This window comes from Micromys minutus (genome assembly GCF_963924665.1).
Source record: "Micromys minutus genome assembly, chromosome: X".
Classification (NCBI taxonomy): domain Eukaryota; kingdom Metazoa; phylum Chordata; class Mammalia; order Rodentia; family Muridae; genus Micromys; species Micromys minutus.
The window spans coordinates 52,128,141-52,146,529 of NC_137970.1; the positions used below are offsets into that span (position 1 = coordinate 52,128,141).

General features: G+C 39.5%; 1 protein-coding gene across 1 annotated transcript in view; it reads right to left on the reverse strand.

Moving 5' to 3' along the window:
* Window positions 1-18,389, reverse strand: part of LOC308414626 (fibronectin type III domain containing protein 3C1-like) — a gene marked incomplete at its 3' end in the record, with an annotated part of 94,434 nt that overhangs the window by 72,532 nt on the left and 3,513 nt on the right. Inside the window, exons 5-19 of the mRNA XM_080909865.1 lie at window positions 17,848-17,986; window positions 17,291-17,344; window positions 16,468-16,589; window positions 16,208-16,382; window positions 15,140-15,226; window positions 14,846-14,984; window positions 14,210-14,281; window positions 13,430-13,548; window positions 13,204-13,306; window positions 12,681-12,787; window positions 9,124-9,398; window positions 8,611-8,823; window positions 8,119-8,285; window positions 6,489-6,607; window positions 5,555-5,765 (exon numbers count right to left, since the gene is read on the reverse strand). Of these exons, the coding sequence (XP_080765991.1) occupies window positions 5,555-5,765; window positions 6,489-6,607; window positions 8,119-8,285; window positions 8,611-8,823; window positions 9,124-9,398; window positions 12,681-12,787; window positions 13,204-13,306; window positions 13,430-13,548; window positions 14,210-14,281; window positions 14,846-14,984; window positions 15,140-15,226; window positions 16,208-16,382; window positions 16,468-16,589; window positions 17,291-17,344; window positions 17,848-17,986 (2,102 nt within the window). The remainder of the gene's footprint in view (window positions 1-5,554; window positions 5,766-6,488; window positions 6,608-8,118; window positions 8,286-8,610; window positions 8,824-9,123; window positions 9,399-12,680; window positions 12,788-13,203; window positions 13,307-13,429; window positions 13,549-14,209; window positions 14,282-14,845; window positions 14,985-15,139; window positions 15,227-16,207; window positions 16,383-16,467; window positions 16,590-17,290; window positions 17,345-17,847; window positions 17,987-18,389) is intronic.

Below are 18,389 nucleotides of genomic sequence, written 5' to 3' on the forward strand. Positions count from 1 at the left end.
GAATCGAAGTACAAGTTTCCTGGAGAGGATACTTTGTATCCGCTAAAAGAGCAAAAACCTTTAGAGCTGGCAGATAAGTTAGAGGATGAATTGTTTGAGTCTGAAGAGAAAGATTTAGAGGAGGAGGCAGCAGAATATGAGGTGGAGCGATATCATCCGGGGTGGAGGACTCCTGTAGCGAAACCGAAAGCTCTTAAAGCAGCGGTAGCCTCTGCTCTTCCGCTTTATCCAGAGAGAAAGTGCGAGTTCTCCTTTTGTTCACCGGAGACACGCCATGCCATCAGGCAAATGTTTCTCGTGTTCGAGGATGATAATGATGTCCGTAGTTATCACCCCCTCGAGCATAAATAAGCAAGTTAAAAAGTTGGCAGAGTCAGTCCAAACTTATGGAGTCACTGCTAATTATACAAAAAACCTGGGGAGGCTAATGCCACCTGGATTGCCGGTTGCTGGCCTATTTCCCAGCCAAAGGGTAATTTGTCTATTCCAGCCCAACCTAAGTGGTCACCCTTCTGTACAGGAAGAAGAGATTCAGCCCTGCCTCCTTGGACTGGCTGCCAATCTCGGGGAGTATGTTGGGCAGTTAAGGACCTCTTTACCTTTTCTCCTAATATAGAAACTGTTTATAATAATACCTTAGAAAATTGATCTGGTTCAAGAACAGATAGATATATTGTGGCAGGTTGCCCAGCTGGGCTGCCAATGGAAGTCCTCAAGATTATGTGTGACCAGTATTCAGTATGAAAATTTTACTAAAACTGCAAATTATTCTAAACAATTATCTCAGTATCTTTTACATGTGTCCATTGATACCTGTTCAGGAGTCATTTTGCTTCTCCTTTATCGGGAGAAGAGGCTTCTCACGTTATTACTCATTGTCTTAAAGCGTGGAGTGCATGGGGCATACCTAAAGTGTTAAAAACAGATAATGGTCCTGCCTATACTTCAGCAAATTTCAAGCAATTTTTCCATCACATGGGAGTTTCACATCTGACAGGATTGCCTTATAATCCTCAGGGTCAAGGCATCATTGAACACGCTCATCACACCCTAAAGGTTTATTTAAACAAACAAAAAGGGAGAATTGAAGAGGTGCCCCCTACACCCAAAATGGCCATTTCTACTATACTTCTTACCTTCAAGTTTTTAAATTTGGATGCTCATGGCCATTCAGCTGCCAAGCACCATGGACAAATGGCCCGTTCCACCTAAAGAGTTAGTAACATGGAAAGATGTCCTCACTGGTGATTGGAAAGGCCTGGATCCTATTTTAATACGATCCAGGGGAGCTATTTGTGTGTTTCCACAGGGAGAAGAAAGCCCGATTTGGATCCCAGAATGTCTAACACGTCGAGTGCTACCAGAACAAGATGCTGTTCCACCTGCTTCTGATGAGCCTGTCCTGCATGACGATGCAAGCGGAACCGCGATAGGGGATTCTGTCGGTGTTTCCAATACCGATGGCCATTCGCCATGATGCAAAACTATTTCCTCCTTTGTTTGGCACCAATAAAACCTTTGATGTACCGTACTTGCCCTTAGACACTGAGATAGCAGGGTTAGGGGAAAATAGAACTTTTGCCTTATCAGGTAGTTTTTGGCATGCTTTTGTGCAGAGGGACTGTGTTTCTGCTCTGGATGGTGTGCAAACTTCGTACCCAACAACAACGTGACAAAGTGGTCATAGTGCAAGCTCTTGCTGCACTCGAAATAGGCACCTCTCCCTCTGTTTGGCTTAGTAAAAGTGATGGGTCTGTGTCTGGATAGCCCTTACACCCTGAGTCTTTGAGGCATTGCACCAGGAATGGGAGTCCTACACATAGGCAGCCTTTGCACCCTGCAGGGCTTGTTCCCATTGCACGCAGGCAGGTGCCTTACCCAAAATTATTGCTGATCATGGTCTCGAACCCTAAAGGTCAAACAAGAGCCTGATGGTTGATCGGCCATGTTTTATTTAAGAAAAAAAGGGGGGATGTTGGAAGCCGTTTGTGCCTCACCAATACATGGTGTCGGCTTCCTGCCAATGTTTCAGCAAACAGAGCTGTTGTGCGAATGTACCACACGTCACAGCCCGCTCTCGGGCACGCTAATGAGATACTAAAGGGCACACCAATCAGGTAGCAACACGAGTCTCCTGGGCATTTATAGGCACTGCGCTTTTCTTCCACATGGTCTCTGCTCAAGAGTACTGTACAATAAAGGTTGTTCGAAGAAGAATCCTGTTGTCACCCGTCTTTCTTGCTGGCGAGACGTAGGGCGCGCAACAAGGAAGTCATTGTTTCTAATAGCTGAGTAGTAATACTCCATTTGGTAAATATACCACAATTTCTGTATCCATTCCTCTGTTGAAGGACATATAGGTTCTTTCCAGCTTCTGGCTACCACTCTGAATCTCTTTTGAAAAGATTTATTTTAGTACATGTTCATGCCTGTTTTGCCTGCATGTGTATCTGTGTACCACTGTGTGTGCCATGTTGAGGAGGCCAGAAAAGGGCTGTTTTGGAATTGGAGTTAACAGACTGTTGTGAATAGGTGAAAGCATCTCACCCCCTGTGAGAACAGCAAAATGTATTGAGCCATCTCTCTACCATACCCTCATTATCTTTCTGAACAAGCTTTTTTCCCCTTTTGGGATCCTTGTCTTATTTGCATTCCTTAACATTCTTCTAATGCTGTCTTTGAGTTCCCATACTTTCTTCTTGTCTTCTAGCTTTCTTTATCATCTGATTCTGTATTTCCAAGTAACTTGTCTAAAAGCTTCCTCATTTTGTTTCCTGTTTTAATCTGTCCTACTACACAATCTTTCTATCATGCTTTAAATTTCACTTAGTATATATTTCAGTTCAAGAACCTTTGTAGGTTAGCTGTAGTGGCACACATCACATCTATACCCCCACCCTTTAGGAAGCAGAGGCCAGTAGATCTGGAGCATTTTGCTAGCCCAGGGCACAAATGACCAAAAATTTTAAAAAATCATTAGAAAAACACACTCTAAGTTCTTCCATTTTACTATTAGATTATATCTCTTCTACTGAACATCCTAAACACAGCCCCCCTCCTGATCTTCCATTACAGAATTCCTCTCCTTATCTGACCCCTTCTCTGAGTGGGTTCCACTACCCAGGTATCTTTGCCCACCCAAGTGTATCAATTTTCTACAGGATTAGGCAAATCTTCATCAACTTAGGCAGAACAAGGCAGTCCTCTGCTAAATATGTGCAGGGTTCCTTAGTCCAGCCAGTGTATACTTTTTGTTTGGTGGCTAAGTCTCTGACAGCTTTCATGGGTCCAAGTTAGTTGACACTGTTGGTCTTCATTTGGAGTTTCTATCTCCTTCAAGGCCTTCAATTTTCCCTCCAAGTCTTTTCTAAGCATCGCTGACCTCTGCCTAATACTAAAAGAAGTAAACCAGACCCAAAAGGACATGCATAGTATGTACTCAGATACACAAAGAAGTTAAACAGAAAGGAAGGCCCAACAAAGGATGTTGGAATCACACTTACAAGGCAGAACAAAAGAGCCATGGGAGGCAGAGGGAGGGAGGGACCTGAATGAAAGAAGGAAAGGGGGAGACTAGGGGTTTAGGATCAGGTCCTCAGGTCCGTTTTCTACTCTGTGACATCTTGTGGTCATATAGCTTGAAAGTCAGTCTTACCAGAAAGTAGGTTCCTACCTGGTGCTGGGCGTGTCTCCAGGCTCCATCTAAAAATGTTGGTCTGGGCAGCAGGGGTTTTGGGCCCTGTCAGATATTAAATCTCCATATAGTGTCCCTGGCTCTGAGCTGCACTAAAAAGCGTTAGTCTTACTTTACTAATTCATCTCCCCTTGTTGGATACTTTCACTGCTCTGCCACCTGAGGTTGAGAGGGGGTGCTGGTGCATGTGGTCCCCTAGCCATTAGAAGAGTCCAAATGCTCAGCGTGAGGATAAGGGACAGGGGATATGGGGGCTTGCTTGGCATTGGGTTTCAAGTCTCAAGTCTGGATTTAGTTCTTGATTCCAAGTGAGAGGTGTCTTAAGCTAAGGTGCATGGAGCTGAGGGTGGAGCACCACCAGCACCTCTTGCCTTTTTGCTTCCTTCAGGGATTCTTTCATAGACAATGGACATTTAAGCTTTTCCCTGGCTTCCTGGGTTAACTTACTCTGGATGATATTTTCTAGTTCCTTGCATTTGACTAGGAATTTCACGAACTCATTGTTTTTGATAGCTGAGTAGTACCCCACTGTGTAAATGTACCACCCTTTCTGGATCCATTCTTCTGGGTATATGCCCAGGAGTGGTATTGCTGGGCCCTCATGTCTAGTTTACTGAGGAACAACCAGAATGATTTCCAGAGTGATGATACCAGTTTGCAATCCCTCCAACAATGGAGGAGTGTTCCTCTTTCTCCACATCCTCTCCAGCATCTTCTGTCACCTGAGTTTTTGATCTGAAACATTTCCTTAATTATGTTGCTTCAAGTAAGTAGACTGATCCTAGATTTTGGCTGAACCTTCTGGTGGCAGACTAAATGAACACAGGACAAGGAAGTGTTCTGTTTGTTTGTTTGTTTGTTTGTTTGCCTGCTTTCTTTCACTCTTCTTGGCAAGTTTCTCTATCCTGTTGGTATGTGGTATTAAATCCAACTTCTCCAGGATTCCAATGCAATCTGAAATCCAACAATCTTCAGGGACTCTAGCACCAGGCTGGGAGTGCTGAGACATCCAGGCTTGTGGATGAAACAACTACTAATACTCAGCCTTTTTGTCAGGAGACAATCATGTGGACTATATAGACCACATATACTCTTAGGCTCTCTTGATAAATACTGTCTGTGTGTGTGTGTGAGAGTGTGTGTGTGTGTGTGTGTGTGTGTGTGTGTGTGTAAATATATATTCTTCCAGCTCTGTTCTGTTAGCAAACCCTAACAAACTCACCAAGGCTCTATTAGGGTAGAAACCAATAGCTGAATAAGTTATTTTGAACAAATAAGCATACGGAAGGAGTTTGGTAGATACATTTTTATTACTTCATATGGATGTTAACAGCACAGACAGAAGTGATTTTTTTATTTTGTTCCATAAATCTTCCAAATTACTGTTGTTATTCCATAATCATAAAATTTTTGCAAACATGAACTTGAAAAGTGAGGGCAGAAAGTACTTTCCGCAGGTGAGGAAGTTTTATATAACCAGCCAATGTTTGTTGACAGGACAATAAAAAATGGTCCATGAATTTCCTTAGAAATCTCTTTTCTACTGTCATACGGTTTGTAAAGTCAAGAAAGGGCCTTTGTGTTTGTTTTTGATGTTTTTTGTTTTTTTGTTTTGATTTGTTTTTTCTGTTACTACTTTCCATCAATAAGCATTGAGTGTAAGCATAAGCTTTGAGATGTATCTACGTTCTAACAATAAACCTTAGTATAAGCGTAAACATTGACATATATCTAAATTGGATATAATTTGCCTTCTTTTTTCTAAAGGAATAGACTAGATGGATAAGAAGTCCTGAATCGCAAGAGCAAACAAAACAGAAACAAATGCAACCCCTATATTGTATTTTCCCTCTTTCTCACGGTGGTTGCCTTTTCCTTTACCCCCACTGCCTTTGCCATGCCTGGAGTGATGCTTGTATGTTGAGAACAGAGCGCTGGGGCTATATGGCCCCCACAGCTCTTGAATACCATCGGAGGTTTCATATCGGAGTCCTGCACACACCTTGAAGCGATAGCATGAATTTGCTTGATAGTTCGAAAAGCAAAAGGAAGTGTTCAGTCCTTTGTAAATCTAAGCAAAAAGGATGAAATGAAAATTATAGTTGTCTTTCCAGTTAAAAATGCATTGGATAGGTTTTTACAACAATAAGGTGAAAACAATTTCATGGTCATGTTCATAACAAAAGAAACATTGTATTCAAAGTTGCTAATGTTCTGAGGGTGTTCAGTATTGATGGGATAGTTTTATTGAATAAAGCATAGTAAACCTTTCAACCGTTAAAGCTTAATTGCATTATGTATTTGAACCATTGGTTATGGCCAGTAAAATCAAGAAATACTATATAGATTCAATGGTAATGATTCAATGAAATGAATAAGCTAGTCTCCCAGTAAAGATTATGTACATAAATGTTATGGATGTGATGGAAAATTGGGATAAGATTTAGTTACTCCAAACACCTTTAAAAATAACCTACTCTCTGCCAAAGGGCAATGCTCAGCTGGATATAGAGCTATAATTTTATTTTTTAAGTCCTGACTATCTTTGAAATTATCTCTCCTTATACTAGGGGGGCCTAAAACTCAAAGGTCCACCAGCCTCTGCCTCCCAACTACTGGATAAATGGCATACTCCACCATAATGTGGCATTTTTTAAGGCAAGTTGTCTACCTTCAAACTTGCTATATGGTCAGAGTCCCTGTATCCACCTGCCTATACCTCAGAAGAGCTGAGGTTAGAGATATATGCTACCATGCCTGGCCAATGTTAAAGACAAAATTTGAGAGAATATACCTGATTAGACTTTTTTCCAGTGTTGACTTGAAGACAGTAAATGGTATCACCTTTAATTGGCGCCAAAGACTCCCATTTGATCTCACAACAGTTGTTATTCAGTGGATGTACTTTAGGTGCTGGGGGAAAAGTAACATTTTAGAAGGTTCTAGTTTTGTTCTTAAACTATTTCAATTTTTTCTTTTTTATTACATACTTTGTATTTACATTTGAGATGTTATCCCTTTCCCCCTCCCATTCTCCCTCCCATTCCATTTGCCTTCACAAAGGTGCACTCCCTCCTAATCTCCCTCTCCACCCCACTGCCTTAGCATTCCCATACACTGGGAAAGGTGCCCTCCCTAGAACAAAAGCCTCTTCTCACATTGATACCAGACACTGCTATCTTCAACTACATATGAAACTGGATCAATAGGTCTCTCAAAGTGCTCACAAAGGTTGGTGTTTTAGTCCATTGGAGTTTAGGATTGTTTGTTTGGTTGATAATTTTGTTCTTCCCATGAGGTTGCAACCTTTTTCAGCTCCTTAGGTTCTTTGTATAGCACAGTCACTGGGGTCCCCAAGTGCAGACCCATGGTTAACTGCAAGCATGCTCAGCTGTATCTATATGATGTAGTCCCTGAGGATGCATCTCTATCTGGTTCCTGCCAGTATGTACATCTTAAGATCAGCTATAGTGCTTGGATTTGGTGTCTGCATATGTTGTGGATCCCCAGGTATTTTTTTAAATGATTTAGAATATATTGAAAAAGACTCATGCAACCACACAATCATTACAAACATAAGTATATGTACTATGAGAAATATATAGCAATACTTTAAAAAGATATTTACTGATTGTGAGAGAAGGTCTTCCTATGTAGCTGTGGCTGGCCTGAAACTTCATAAAGACCAAAGCATCCTTGAAGTCACAGATATTCCCCTGCCTGTGTCTTCTTTTTGCTGACATTAAAGGCATGTACTACTACACTCAACAAACTGTACTTATTAGTGGAAATAATTTTGTTATACCATAAACCATCATGATTATAGAGAACCATTAACAAAGTTATAACTTAATAGTGCTTTGTTAGATTTTCTATTTAAATTATATAGCATTTAATAGTGCCTCTTTACATTTAGAATAATCTGTATTTTATTTATATGGTACTTTGTATATTTAGAATTGTTTACATATTAATAAAAACTTTGTCTTAGGAGTTCAGCAATTGTGTGAGTCAGAAAGGAGTACATTCTTTATTTCATGTCGTTATGCTAACATTTTACGAAAATGGGACTTATGGAGATATGGGCAGAATTCAGAACAGAAGATGCATTACCATCATCTAGGCACCATTGTTTTAACTGACTGCATTTCAGCTGGCAGTACACTGAAGAGGAGAGATTTCATATCAATGTTGAACCACCTTACAATTTCTAGTGTTCTGGCCTCTACCAAGAGTTACTGTCACCTGAACACATTACATAAGAATTTAGAAGGAAGCATTTTCATGAGACAGTACACATGTAGCACGTGTCTTTCTGAGCATGGTCTCCTCTCTGACTCTAGTATTTTCTAATTACTGCTCAGTTTGATATATGTTCTGTGGAAGCACCAGTTGAATGGTTCCTGCCTGTGAATACCATTTACCTTTAAGCGCAGTAGGTGGAGACTTTGTTGTAGTGAAAGTGTAGATGTTAGACTCTGGTCCTTCGCCAGCTTCATTACATGCCTGGATTTTAAACTTGTATTGAGTATATTCACTCAACTTTTGCACTTTGTGAGTCACATCCGGCCCACGGTAAACAACAGAAAATCTGAGAGGAAGAAGATAAAGATTAAGATGTCAAATTTAGCCAGTAACACAAAGGAAACCAAAAGACCTATAGAAATCAAGTGTGTTTGTGTGTCTGTGTGTGTGTGTTTGTGTGTGTGTGAGAGAGAGAGAGAGAGAGAGACAGAGACAGAGAGAGAGACAGAGACAGAGAGAGAGACAGAGACAGAGAGACAGAGAGACAGAGAGACAGAGACAGAGAAAGAAAGACAGACAGAGACACGGGGAAAGAGCAAGTGTTGGCTAGCATGCCTGGTAAGACATAACAATTCAAACTGCAGTAGATTTTAAATGGGAAGAGCAGTTACCTGCCAGATCTATCTTCCATTAGTAAGGTGTAGCTGATAAAGTTGGTAAGTGATTTTTTTCTTGAGACTGTGCCCCATTTGAGTCTCAGACTCTGGTGTTCGTAGACCACACAATTAAGCTGTGGAGGCTCTGGTGGTTGTGATTTGGTTTTGCATCTTATTGATGGGCTGAAAGGGCTTAGTCCATAATGATTGAAAGCTTGAATTCTGATTCTAGTGGGAAATGTCAAATGTATGAATTCATATTTAGTAAATGAAATTGTTTTCTTTCTGTAAGCCAAGCCACTCTATCTATGTTAGAATGATTATACTGATTACAAGTCAGATTTCCCGGACATTACTACTATTGAGAATTAATTATAGGTGAAGAGCAGACATGGTCTCTCACTGTTATCAAATTTCCCCTATGAAGAAGAACTCTTTTCAAGAGGCATCTGAAGTGTATATAATACACAAATGTGTATATTCTCAACATTCTCTTCATTTTCCCAAAATAAGATATGAGGGACTTACCTGTATGTAGTATTGGGCTGTAGATTTTTCAGAACATACTCGCTTACTCTTTTGACAGTCAGGATCTTTTTATCTCCGTATTCAATGTTATATCCAGTGACAGGAGAGCCATGGCAGTCTGGCTCCTCCCACCGGATAGCTATGCAAGTTGATGACAGCTTGGCAGGCACTTTGTTTTCAACTTCTTGTAACATTGGAACCATTGCTGGTACCGTTCCAGGTGTGGTCACTTTTGCAGTTCCTCCTAACATTCCAAGGCCAGCTATATTTACTTCCTGAAAAACACATACTTTGTTTCCGATTCTTTTCAACCATTTTCCGCACATGGACCATATTGTTGCATAGGAAAACCATGAGTCCTAAATTCATCCACTACATATTTGTTTCTATGTTGCAGAAAAAAAAGCTGAGACTTGCCAGCTGCATTTTTAGGAACATAAAGAGACCACATGGAGGAAAGTAAGGTGATATTGTTGATGTAGATGTTTTAGGAAAATTATAACTGTAAGTCTCACCCCACATTAAGCTTTTCCCTATTATTTTTCGTGCTTCAGTTTGTATCTCTGCTGCAATCCCATCAAATTAATGAATTTCAGTTACTTTGCGACAACATTCTTTCTGGTTGTTGTTCTGAGATGATAAGTATACACATATGCTGTACCTATTTTCCTCTGGAGACAACATTTTCAATATCTGTAGTCCAATATCACACCAGGAAATCACCATTGAGGAAACCCACTGATGTCATTCAGAACTGTGTGCACTCATTTGTGTGTGTACTCAAGTTTAATTCGGTGACTAGGACTCCTTCAATTTTAAGAGGTTCTTCCCACAGGTTCCCAGGTATTTCTCTTGTAGCCACAGTATCTTCCCATACTCTCCTTCTTCTATGCAAACAATTAATTTCTAGCCATCATTCCTACAATTCTGAGATTTTCACAATATTACATAAATTGAATAATGCAACAGATAAACTCTGCTGCAGGCTCAGACTCCTAGTAGTCAACTGTCTGGAGAGCTTTCAGCTATTTCATATATTAATAAATCATTCACTTTTATTACTGAACAGTGTGTATAGCTGTATGGCAGTTTATTTAGCCACACATTTATTGAAAGATATCTGAGCAAATTTTGGTTTTTCTCTCCTACAAATATACATATGATGCTACTGTGTTGTTTTTGGGAAGGACTATAATTCTCATCAGAAACACGTGAATGATCAGTTTCCTAGTGTCTCTGTCAGCACTTGGTGTTATCATTACCCCTTAGCTTAGGCAGCATGAAAGATAGGGAAAAGTATTTTATTGTGCATTTTTCTATTAGTCAACAATGCTGAACATCTTCATGTGCTTATCTGCCATCTGCATATTCTCTGCAGTCAGTAATTTACCCATTTCCTAACCGAGTGTTTCAATTCACTGTTGACTTTTGAGAGCCCTTTATATATGTTAGGCCCTGCTCCTTGGCAAGATATATGAATCACAAGTATTATCTCCCAGCCTTTACATTCACTTTCATCCCGTATTGTGGGTGGAGAAGTAAACATTTTAAGCTTTGAGTAAATCAAATTAACCACTTCTCCATTATGTGGGCTATGCTTTTCGTATCTTGAGTTTGCTAGGGATAAATCCCAAGTATTTTCTCTTATGATATTTTAACAAATCATTTTTATTATTCTTCTTTATTAATTTAACGCTTATTTATTTTTCGAAGGAGTTTCTGTATTTCGTTTGATGTACATTGGTTTTTGACAGCATGTGTTTCCATGTGATGGTTTTGGACCTTTTTGCACTAGAATTACAGGATGTAGTGAGCTGCTATGTGAAGGGTGGGAACTGAACCCTGGTCCTTTGGAAGAGCAGCCAGTGCTCTTAACTGGTGAGCCAACTGTCTAGCTTTTGTTCACTCACTCATCCATCTATCCATCCAACCATCCATCCATCCATCCATCCATCCATCCATCCATCCGTCCGTCCGTCCATCCATCCATTCATTCATTCATACGTTGAGATAGAGATTCTTGCTATATTGCTCAGGGCCAGCAAAGCCTCTGGGTGTAAGGTATTTCAACACTGAGTACTTGAGACTCTGTGTACAATTCATTTTGCTGGCTTGGTTTATGGCTTTACTCTAGTGCCCATTTTCTGGAAAGGATGATGTAAAGTCACTGTTAACTTATATTTAAATGATTTAGAGATTCCTCCAGTGAACCCATTTTGGATTGGACATTTTTAAGTGTTTTAATATATGGAGTAGATTTCTTTCTTGGCTTCAGGGATACTTACATCACCTAGGCTCAGGTTCAGTACTTTGGGATTTTTGAGAACTAGTTTTATTTCTTTTATATGAATTGATACATGTATATTCATTCTGTGCTTGTTAAAATCATGCTACCTTTCCAGAAATCAGTTATTTATTTCTATTCCTTTTAGTGGAGATGAACCCAGACCTCTTACACTGACTGCCCCCAAACTTCACAGCTCCCTCAAACACATACATCCCACTGTTAGATTTCAAGGGTGCTTTCTTTCCCAAGAGCTCCCCACCTATACCTCTTCAGTGCTTGAGCAGTCCTTGGGAATTCTAGCTCTGACTACCTCCAGCCTGTCTTTGTCTAAAGGATCTCATGACAAATACCTGAGCCTTATGTCTCCAGCTTCAGGCAAAGACTGTTCCAGGTGTACGTCAGAGCCTTCCATCTGTCTCTTACTGAGTTGTTTTTTCCTGTCTTCTCCTCTAGTTCTTTCTTTGCCTGCAGTCAGGTCACATCGGTTTTCTACCCTGCAGCCTCTGGACAGCCCGTCCCTCCAGCATCCCTGATGCTCCCAGCTATGGACAACTCCCTTCTCGTGACACACACATGTCTCCATTACTCAGAGGCAGTAATGACTCCCTTTAGGTTTACAGTCAGCTCAATTCCCCCCATTCCTGGGACCATGGATTGGTTCATTGAGCGTAGCTCTCTAAAGAATCCCCCATACTTGTTGGGTTACCATTGATGACTGTTATCATGAGAATGTCAATTGTTTCAATTCTCAGTGAGTGGAGGAGGCAAACTTCCTCCTTCTTAAACAGGAGCAGCTCAGTACACTTGCTAGGGTCCTGCCCTCACCTGAGAACAGGGAAGTTATCATTTATCCTGAGTCTATACCTACCTAACTACTTTCAGACTAATGTACCTCCCTACCTACCTATACTATAGCATTGTTCACTCTGTCTCCTAAATATGGAGGTAAAGGCATTTTCCTTACAACAGTGTCCACCACCATCAGCATTGAGAGACTCTCCTGTCTCCTCCTTGAAACATTGAAATTGTCCAAACGTGTTGATACCATTTACTACCTAGGGCAGACGAAGACTTTTCCACCCTGGAGAATTATGTGACTCATCTCTGGGCTGACCTGGCACTCTAGGCCCAGGATGTACCTCACTGTGTCTTTAGTCTGTATACACCACATCTCTACTGATCCTTCCTCACCTGAATAGTATAACTTTTCCAGTGGTGTTTTGTGTTTTTAATCAGAAAGTATGGGTTCATCAGGCATTAATTTACTTACTGAACATTTCTTTTCAGATTTGGGGTGCTCCTTTCTCTCCTGATGAGAACCTTTTCCTTTTATGCCACGCACAAGTGCTTCTGACTTCCCATTGACAGATCGATTGTCTACAAAACATGTAAAACATAGTCAGTTTTGCTTCCCAGCTCAAAATGACCCTGATACTGGTAATGTAACCTAGTGTTTTGTGACTACGAAGCACACATCCCATCATTTGGCTCCAGACTAAATCCCCAGTTCTTAGAGATGTTTCTTTAAAACAGTACAACATACTGTAGAGTGAGTTAAGGCAACTCTTTAAAAATGCTTAGATCCTCAAAGCCTATTTTATCAAGTAACTTCATAATTTGATTTAGACATTTAATTTGGGTTGTCAGTTACCAAGGATTGGTTTGCTAAGAATTATTCAATTCTGTTCTAAATGAAACATACCTTCCAGATGTGAACACAGGCACAAAAAGCAGAAGTGACAAGACAGGATACTTAGGAAAAGTTGTCAATCACATAAGGAAGCCTCACTTACCAAGAAGGTTGGCATCCTTGTCCTTGGTTTTACCACGTAAGGGCTGTGACTGGCAAGACTCAGGAGGAGGAGTAGGCGTCTGAATTGTCAATACACCTGAAGGCTAAGAGAAATACAAAGTATTTTACTATTGTAATAAATCCAAGACCAGCTTCAAAAAACATTTAGTAATATGACAGTTTATTTCAATTCTCTATCGGAGAACTTTTCTTTTCCTGTTTCTTACACGGCTTTGGCCTGCAGGTGAAGTGCAAAAGACTCTCAGTTTATATGTGGTGCCTGGTTGGAGGTCATCATACAGGAATTCCTGTAGAGTGCCATTGTAGATTATTTTCCAGTGATTTGCTGAAAGAAGAAGAAAATTTTGGTTCAGTTTCTACATAAATCATGCATACATGTTACAGGTCACCACAACAGTTACTGTATGCAGGACATAAACTATATATACAATCTACATATCACATGTATGCTCGTTGGCACTCATTTTGGGAAATAACTCCATCCAATAATATTTTTAAATATTTACTTATGTATTTAATGTATTCGAGTCCATTTGCCGTTTTCAGGCACATGAGAATAGGGCATCACACCCTATAGGTGTGAGCCACCATGTGATTGTTGGGGAATGGAGGCATTACCCATAGAAAGGCAGTCAGTGCCCTTAACCAACGAGCCGTCTATCCAGCCGAAATACAATCATATTTTTATGATTGTTAAATAATTTCATTCCCAGTAGAATTAAACAAAAATTTTAAGTGATCAGAGAATTATAACTTCTTATTAAAATCCAAAGGAATCTAATTATATGCTGGGTTTTGGTTTATACTTGTGCCGTAATCCAGATATACTGGTACTGGTAATAGCACCATCTCTACAGGAGACCATTCTATTAGGTGAAGCCAAGTGAAAGTTTTATAGGGGACTTCTGTACAATTTTTCAATAATTTCTACATGAGTATAAGATCATTTCAAAGTAAAATAGCCTTTAAAACTTGTGTTGCCTTACCAGCATCTGAATTGTCACAAACTTCTAAACTGAAACTTGAAATTTTCATTCCACCATTGTCTTTGGGTACGCCTAAGAGAAGAAAACACAACTTTTCAACTACATTTTATCTCATTAATTATAGATTTATGAAAAATATAACCATGGCACATTGTCATAATAACATTGCTGTACTAATAATCTCTAAACATCATACAAGCCACATACATGTGAAATCCACTATCAAGCAATTAGACAGCATTTCAAAATTTTAAGGAGAGAGTAAAATAAAAAGTAGATATGGAATAATTTATAGTTTATAGGCGATAAATATGTATAGTTGTAACTTCTGATTAAGCTGACATTCATCTTTAACACATAGTTCTATTTATGGCTTTTGTATTGGATATAAATACTTTTTACTTGGAAGATGATTATTCACAGATCCATATAAAGTTCAATAATTAGTTCACTTGGGTTAAGCCAGCAATAGGAAAATCAACAGCAAATAAGGAAAAATAATAGGGTTTACAAGTAACCTCATTTATATGGCAGAATAGTTCACATGTAAATGAAAATATTGTTTAGTAAATTGTAGGAAGATTTCTTCTCAATAGTAAATAAAGAACAAAGTTTCAACAGAGAAGCATTATTTACCCCATCCAATTGTCACTTGGCGGGCATGGATTGTTCCCACTACATAAGGCTTTTTAGGACATCCAGGCCTAGCTGGTTGAGTAGTATATTTCACTTCTCCACTGGGGTTGCTCCTTCCTTCCACGTTGTAGGCAATAATCTGTTTTTGTAAAAAAAAAGATTATTTTGTCCTGGAAATTAATATCTGGTTTAATAATGTGTATTGTGTCTGCTGCATGAGAATTTCTAAGAATTAAGTGCCAAATACAGTTTGAGTTGAAGAGAAAATACCAACTTAGAAGTTATCTCACATACCCGAAATTTGTATGTAGTGTTTCTCTGGAGATTTCTTATGGTGCACGAGAGGTCTTCACCATCATATGTAGGCTTAAAACCCAATCCCTGAGAATGGAGGACAGTGAATTTAGTAAGAAAACCTAGGTTCAGTGTGTAGCTTCAATTTACTGTCTTCCTGAATGAATGGTTTTGATTCCCAAAGTGGTCTGCATCAGATCCTCTGCATCCGTGTTATGATGTTAGGTTGGTGTTCTGTGAGATTCCTAACTTTTTGCTCAAGGGACCCTTTCCTTCACGTTGGGTTCTGTCATCCAGCCTTGTTATGAGGATTTGTGCCTAGTCTTATTGTAACTTGATTTGTCATGTTCAGTTGATATCCCTTGGAGAGCTGCCCTTCTCTGAAGGAAAGGGTGTGTGTATCTGCTAGAGGGCAGGTTAAAGGAGCTGGAGTGGAGGAGGGGAAACTCTGCTTGGCTGTGTTGTATTCTATGAGAGAAAAAATTAACTTTCAATCAAAATTTGAGATGATTACTATTTTTCAAACTTCATTTTTTTTTCAAGCTGTAATGAGATAGCACACGTGAAAACAAGTAGTCTATGAGTACAATCCAGAACTCATCTCAATGTTATCTGCTTGAATTAAAGTTTGGTAACATGTACACAGTTATTTATGGCTGCTTTCTAAATCGACTATCACGTTGACACCAATTTGGAAGGCCAGAATAAAATGAAGTAGTTGCTTACCCACATGAGGAAACATGATGAAGAAATTACACGGGTTGAGAATTCCTGTGAAGGTGCTTAAAGATATGTGTGGCCACAGAGAGTCACCTAGAACAGGCTTGGAGTTGAAGATGCTAACAGGCTTCATTGTATAGAGACTCAATAGAGCACGGAGCTCTTGCATTCACCCAGTTGTGGGATAAGGAGGCCCATGGAGACCTGCCCAACAGTGCTGTGCATTTATTCCATTCTGAACACAGGGACTCAAGGTTGAGATTTTCCAGTGAGAAGTAAGTATAAAAAGTTATTCAAAGCTGATTCTTAACATCATAAGTACAAAAAGGAAGAAATAAGGAGACTTACGGAGTTTTCTTCCTCCATCTCTAGCACATATGTGAGAGTGTCATTTGGATTTGAGTTTGTTGGTGCACACCATTCTAGAGACAATGTGTAGACTCCTGCTTCTTTCAACTTAGGTGGCAGCGGTGCTGAAGGCTTGTCTCCTGATGTGTAGAAGACTGCGGTTTCACTGAAATTACTAAAAGAATAAGGTGAAATGTAAGCATTAATTTCAGGAGCTGATGGCTGTATAGATTTTCCAGTGGGGAAATAATTCAGTGTACCTGCAGCCGATGTGGTTTTTGGCAGCTACTCTGAACAAATACTTTGTCGATGGGCTCAGGTTAAAGAGCTTGTGCTGTTTCCTGGGCCCACTGTAACAAAGTTTGAAGTCTTCACCTTTACCCTAGACAATGCACACAAAATAGTACCATATTCAAAAATACCACCCATAGCACATATTTGTCATAACATTAACCATTCAATATCATGTGATTTTTAAAATACCTGTGTACCAGGTCTAAGCTAGATCGGATACCAGCACTGAGCAAGGGAACAGGACACAAATCCCCATCCCTAACTCAGGATGTAAACTGTTGCAAAAAAGTTAATTTCCTTGAGAGACTCTAGAGACTCACTGGGTGTACAACCCACAGTTCAGGGTGGGCCCTCTGCCCAGCAGTAGTTGGCCAACACAAAATGAACTCAGTACTTATTTGGAAGATTTTCTTTTGTGGCATATAATTTTTTGCCTTGAATTAAAGAAAACTACATGTCTTTTATTTATATATTATATTTCTGACTCTGTGTCTTATTGAGAAGTCTTTGTTTGAGAAAGTGTGTGTCTCTGTGTCAAGTGTTCCTTGTGTCTTTTCTTTGGCTCTTTTTTCCTGTGTTAATTTTTTTGTTCTGTTCAGGTTTCACTTTTAATCTTCTTGTATTGTTTTCTTTCATGTTTTTGAGAGGCCTGTTTTTTTCTAAAGAGAAATACTATGTGGACTTGCATAGGGGTGTCTTGAGGTGCGGGGATCTGGAGTTGGAAGAAAGGAATCAGTAATCACAATATGTTATATGAAAATATCACCATTTAATAATAAATGAACATACCTCATCCCATTCCAAAAGAAAGCAATTTATTTTGGATCCATTATCATTGGAACCCTGAAAAGAACAAGAACATTAAAAGTATGATGGTTTATTTTTATATAACCTTATATATATCCTGCACATATCATGAGCATATATTTATGCAGTGAGTTTATACTGAAAAGATTTGTATAGAGATATTTGATTACATGCCAGTTCAGATTTTAGTTTTAGATCCACATTTTACAGTCTCGGAGACACACCCTATTTCTATATGTCATTTTCCCAGACTGCATAAAAGAAAGAGGTTAAAATGAACACCTAAGGAACCAGAGACATGGTGTTATTGTTAACTGGGATGGTTTGCACCAAAACATAAGTGCTAGAAAAGAGACCAGGTGTATATTTATATTTCTCAATTCACTCGTCATGGTCTCTAGACAGAAAGAAAGATCACTGTGAAGAGAGGTGATGGAGATATAGATTAGATGAAGTATGTATCATTTATGGTTAAAGTTCAGGAACCTGAACAGTGCTTTAAAATCACATTGGGATGTTTTTGTCAGCAAAATCCTTACTTTCCACTGTAAATTCAGGGTGTTCTTGGTTCTGCTAATCAGTGTGGGTACAAGAGGAGGATCAGGTTCACAGCCTGGTGTTGTGAAGCTAACCACTTCAGACACACTTCTGTGTTCTGCATCTCTTATGGTTGTAACTCTGAAAGGGGAACAGACATTATTGTAATAGTTCTGGTCCAGATGTGCAAGTGTGTTTCCAGACATATTCTTTACTGTTCTATTGTTGGCACATATTGAGTACACACAGTAACAACATTCATTGTGGCATTCTCATATATGAACACCAACTTCCTCTCTCCCCATAAAGCTCTTTTGGTCCCTTTCCATACTCATCGATCCCCCTTTACTTCCTCACTAGCCCCCCATTTTCTCCTTTCCTGAGTCTTTTTCTTATTTTCTTGCCACATGAGTTTAAAATATGCTTGCTTATATGAGTATACAGATTGCACTTGGCCAGCTAATAGCTAGGCTGCTTGTAGGAATTCAAAGTACTAAACTCATATACATTAATTAGAATTGGCTGGCTACAGGCTGGTGGTAGG